The sequence below is a fragment of the Mycetomoellerius zeteki genome, unplaced genomic scaffold, assembly GCF_001594055.1.
Source record: "Mycetomoellerius zeteki isolate Tzet28-1 unplaced genomic scaffold, Tzet1.0 scaffold106, whole genome shotgun sequence".
Classification (NCBI taxonomy): Eukaryota; Metazoa; Arthropoda; class Insecta; order Hymenoptera; family Formicidae; genus Mycetomoellerius; species Mycetomoellerius zeteki.
The window spans coordinates 2,059,096-2,064,809 of NW_017255975.1; the positions used below are offsets into that span (position 1 = coordinate 2,059,096).

A 5,714-nucleotide genomic window follows, 5' to 3' on the forward strand; every position below is an offset into this window, starting at 1 on the left:
CTTCAAGTATCGGAAAATACAATGGTACTTTCCTTCTCGAGACTTCGCGATACAATGATCGGCATTGTGGATGGATCATCGGTCTCGTTCGTTTTGTCTCCTCGTCATCGACCTTTCCTTTCCTCTCTGCCGCCCGAGAGTCACCCAACGTATTTCTCTAAATATAATTTGAGCATGTCGTCACAACCGTTTGTGTTACGCGACGCATTAAGCATGATTCTGCTATTACACTGATCTTGCTACCACCTTGCTTTGCAATTCATGACGTCAATGATAATGCCGTGACTGAATATATATTAACGGATGAAAAAGAATGTTATCTCGTCGCAGAAATCCGATGGAGGCCTCAACTGAGTAATGTAAAACTAACAGAATAATAATTAATTACCGTCTCAATCCTTATGTCACATTAAATTTGAATACATTTGATATTGAAATTATTCGTGAGATAACTTCTCATTAGCTCCTAAAAGCATGATATTTATTTTGAGATCGAACAGCAAAGTTTATAATTTTTTTTCGTTATGCTTTTATTTTCCGAATTAATGCTGCTATTTTCCGTCTTAATTATTCTTAATCCTATATCATTAATTTTCTTTTTCATAGCAAATTCGTATGAATATTCAGACAAACTTCTTCGATTGACTTCTCCCTTAAAAGTGATGAACAGTTGAACACTCAATCGCGCAAGGCCAGCTTTGCTTTATTCTTAGCTCAATCGTGTGCGATATTTTAAAAAAATCGCAAGTGACGTGAACAAATCCTCAATTTTATTGGTGTTGAACTTAATTCCTGCCGTTTTTTTGTCTCCAAAATTGATTTGTTTCGAAGGGAAGATGAATGAATACCTTAATCAAAATAATTTCCTCCATTTTCTACTACTTTTTCCCATCTCTCTGGCAAAAGGGCAATCCCACGACGGTAGAACGCGGTATCTTTCGAGGCGATCCATTCATCCACCCATTTTTGGACTTCGTTGTAACTGGAGAAGTGTGTGTCCGTAAGTGCGTGTTGCATCGATCGAAAGAGATGCTAATCCGACGGTGCCAAGTCTGGAGAGTACGCTGGATGCGGGAGAACTTCCCATTCAAGCTCTAGAAGTGTCTGCTTCACGCTTTTCGCGACATGCGGTCGAGCGTTATCATGCAACAAAATGACTTTGCGTCGATCGTTGGCTACGGATGATCTTTTTTGCATCAATTCGTCACTCAGTCGGCATAATTGCTGTTGGTAGCGATCAGCTGTAATGGTTTCATTTGGATCCAAGAGTTCGTAATACAGCACACCCTCCTGGTCCCACCAAACGCACAGCAAGGTCTTATGCCCGTGAATATTCCTGTTCGGCGTTGAAGTGGATGGTTGGTCGGGGTCCACCCATGATTTTTTCCGCTTGGGATTATCAAAATAAATCCATTTTTCATCGCCAGTCACGATGCGCCACAATAAACTCTTTTTTCTTTGCCTGGCAAGCAAAGAAGTCGCAATAGTCAAACGATTCAAAATGGCATTTTCTGACAACTCATGTGGTAGCCATCTCCCTTCCTTATGAATTTTTCCAATGGCATGCAAGCGTTTTGAGACGGCCTTTGGAGTAACATTTAACTGTTCCGACAACTCTAAAAGCGTTTGAGCTGGATTCTCATCAAGCAATTCTTGCAGCTCGACATCTTCAAATTTTTTCGGCTGTCCTGGACGTTCTTTGTCTCTCACATCAAAATCACCGTTTCGGAAGCGTTCAAACCAAACTCTACATGTTCTTTCCGATGGAGTTTCATCACCATACACTTCGGATAATAAGCGATGCGCTTCAGCTGCGGTTTTCTTGAGGTCGAAGTAGTGAAGAAACACATATCGGAAAAACTGCTTATCGCGATTCATTTTCAATCGATGGGAAAATCTTTTTGGCGTCGAGAAATCTAACCTGTGAGGATTGAATCACTTTCAGCGATGTCTAAACTACAAAAGACATATAACTTCATCGTCGAAACTCGCCAGCGTTGGAGCTAGCACCCTCTAGTAGCGAGGCAAGAATTAAGTTCAACACCTAATAAATACATGGCATTCCAATCCGCTAGCGGATGTTTTCGAAGCGGATATTTACGTCAACAACGAGCATAATTCCATAAGGAAGTTCTCCTTGTCCAGTTCGGTTTTGCGGAATTGTTTACCGAAACTACTGCCTTATTACGATTCAGTAATTTATCGAGAATATCGAATATTATCGAAGGCAAGGAAAAGAGATGCAAATCGAAACTTTCTCAAGACTTACCACTCGCGATTTTTCGAACTGTTTTCGATGCAACACTCCACGATGTATCGGCCACGGTGCGCTCATATTTTAAGTGAGATTTACATCACTCTTTTGATATGAAAATAAAATCGATGATAATTATTTTTTTAGACAATTACAAACAAATTACGACATTCGAAATAAATATTCTCGCGAAGTAGTATAATTTATTATTTATTGAAAAAACTTCTGAAAGAAAAATTAAAGCACATTTGTCGATAATTTCAAAATTACTCTTAATAATTCTTTTTTATTAATATTTTTAACCAAATTACCAATTTCATAACACTTGATAATCAATTAATTTTTCCAAAAATTTATCTTTTACTATAATCTTTATAAAATTATTTCAAATTATTTTTAATTTATCTCGATGAAATTATTATACTTCAACAGTTTAATTATCTTGAACTAAATCGCTTTCACAAATATTCTTAACATAGTTACTTTACTCGTAACTAATCTCACATTTATCACATGCATTCAATAATAAAACTACTACTTTAAAACTAAAATTCAAAATTCGCCTGATAGCTGTCGAATAAAAATTATAATAATTGTAAAATTGTAAATAAACCGTTTCCGATCAAGTCGTAGAAAACACGACAGCTTTGGATCACCAAGTGTGATGGTAGCGCGACGCAAACTAATCTAGACTGTGCTTAAGTATGATTCACTGCCCGGCGAGAGAGTTTAATTTCGTTACGCATGAAGCAGAGAGAGGGAAAGAAAGAGAAGGAGAGAGAGAGAGAGAGAAATGCGTTTCCGCACGTCAATCGCGTAATCGGTGCAGCAGCTTTTTAACAGTGATCCCACCGTTGCTGCTATTTTTCGACTAGCCTAGAAATAGTTTACGAGCGAATGACTCGCTCGCTGTCGAATTCGCGGACGGTACCAAACAAGAATTTTAATAGTCCGTTCGTGATTTTAACATTCACGTCTGCATTCTTACCGAAAAATCATCGTAAACAGCAATTTAATTACATAAAAGGATATTAAAGCAAATACAAAAATTGTAATCGTAATATTTGTTTCATTGCATGGAACGTGTTTCCATAATAAGATCGATAATCATTCAATTAATGTAATTATGAGTCTGTAATAGTTTTGCGATGATCATCAATCAAAGTATTTTTAGGTAATTCTACAATTGTGCTTATTTTATTTTTGCAAGTACAGCGATAAAATGCATAATTATTCTCTTTGTGTAACATTTGACGTTCGTGTTAAAAATACAGCATTTGTTTTTCTGTCTTTATGCTAAGTGATTATTAAATAGCTGTTCGATACGTCATCGTATTGATATATCAAAGTTCGATGATCCACTTTGAGCACACATTGAGGTCAAAGTCGAGGCTTTCGCGACTGTACAATGAATCTATATATACGACCTCTGTTATTCCATCAATTATCTTCGTAAACTCGATAGTAATCCAAATTTCCGTGATTCATAATTCTATAGCTGTTTTGCCGAGATTGCACAAGGCGTTTATCGGTTTCCTAATTTTTTATCATCGCGACTCATATTGCCCCACACGACGACACTGATAGTCTCCTCTATTTTTCAGGAAAACCTGCGGACAAACCCTCGCGTGTTTCTGGCAATGTCCTTGAAAATGTTGCGGTCGACTGGTTATTTAACTACCACGAACGCTCGCTCTATTTCGGTTACGGTCTATCAACGTATCGGTGACACTTAGCAGCTTGTAATCGTCGCCTCTTGGCACATCTTCCGAGTTCTCACCGAAATCTCAACGATGATTTCACGTCGCATCATGTCGCATCGTGAATGAACGACAAACCAACAACAGACAACTCTGTCATCGTCGACAAAATGTACGGTTCTATTTTAACATCCCGCTGTTCGGATGTGCACCACGCGCGTCTCGGAAGCCCGAGACTATCTTGAATGTTTTACTAGTAGCACTGTGTTTCACGAATTGAGGCTAATCTGATACGAGAGCAACAACGAATCTCTCTTATTTCTTCTCATATTACCTAATTATGAAGCAAAGGAAAGAAGAATCTTTTCGCGCGATTAACAACGAGAAATAAAGACATTTCATGCTGACATTTGACATTTTTAGCGTCAAAATAAACCACGTGGTTAAAATTGACAAATATTAAGGGTCTTCAAAGATACCTTAACGACATGATTCAGCGACAGATGACTCAGTTGATTGGACGCTACATATATGACATTATCGTTTTCATACATTTTCACTGGATAACATCAATTTTAGTCATATATATGTATTTTGACACTGAAAATATAAACGTCGAGCGGCAGCATGAAAAGGCATCTTAATACAAGACTGCCCGTTTTGCCTAAAGGTTGGCTGGGTTTGATTTGAAGGCTCAAGATTGTCGTACCATTTGTGAAGTGACCTGATTGTCCAAGATCCGAGGATGAGGATAATCACGTTGCATCGCGTTGCTACGAGGTCTCAGACTTGGAAAAAGACCCCGCGCCAACAACTTCGCTAATTGCTGTCCCATGCAACATGCAACCAACTAACCAATCGACCTATCAACCAACTGACAACGAGCAATGTCGCGAACAAACTGTTTCTTTCAGGGAGTGGCGGATTATCGACCCGAGGGTTGTGGCGAGGAGCACTCGGTTATCCCCGTGACTACCGTCTCCCCCTTCTCCAATGTTTTGCCATGGAAACGCGAGCGATGTCTTCGCTAAAGTAGAAAAAGAAATAGGAAAAAGTAGACTCAAAATAAATTTTATAAGAAAAGTTCAAATTCTTCGCGCTCTCTTTTGAAAAAAAAAAAAGAATATTTTTTTTATTATTTTGAAGAATATTTTTTCTTTTATTTTTCGATGTAATTTTCTTTTAATTAGAATAACATGTAATTGGCGATTGAAAAATATATGTTCACTTCAAAACGTAAAGTGAAATTTCTAATAATTGATATTGCGACATAAAAATATTTTTAATTCTAATCTCGTCTTCTCTTAAATTTTAAATAGATCATATTAAACGAACTACTTTTATCCTGATTTCATGAAATTAGATTTTACGAACGTAACGTTGTAGTTCCATGAATTACTCAGGTTACTTTAAGTGAAAAATCCTTCTTAGTTGTCGTTCTCTTAAGATCGCATGTTGACGCATAATTTCCAATAACATCTTATATAAGAAAATACTAACACAGTATGAAAAGATATAGATACACACACAAGTGTAAAAATACAAGTACATGCTTATGAAAACTCAAATTTCTAGACTTCTTCCTATCCTTCGCGATATTCTCTGTGGTAAATAAATTATCTTGCAGACTTCAGAAACATAAATATATTCAGAAAATGTAAATAAATGTAAAAAAAAATTATAATTATTAATTGGTAAATTTTTATATCAACAAGTAGATTTAGGGCGACTTTGAGCAAATTCCGATTGATTCAATCAGC

At 37.0% G+C, this 5,714-nt stretch overlaps 1 protein-coding gene across 1 annotated transcript in view; it reads right to left on the minus strand.

The window, feature by feature from the left end:
- Nucleotides 1–4,804, minus strand: part of Sarm (sterile alpha and armadillo motif) — a 13,808-nt gene extending 9,004 nt beyond the window's left edge. Inside the window, exon 1 of the mRNA XM_018448296.1 lies at nt 4,664–4,804. Within this exon, the coding sequence (XP_018303798.1) occupies nt 4,664–4,789 (126 nt within the window). The 5' untranslated portion in view covers nt 4,790–4,804. The remainder of the gene's footprint in view (nt 1–4,663) is intronic.
- Nucleotides 4,805–5,714: the final 910 nt, after the last annotated feature.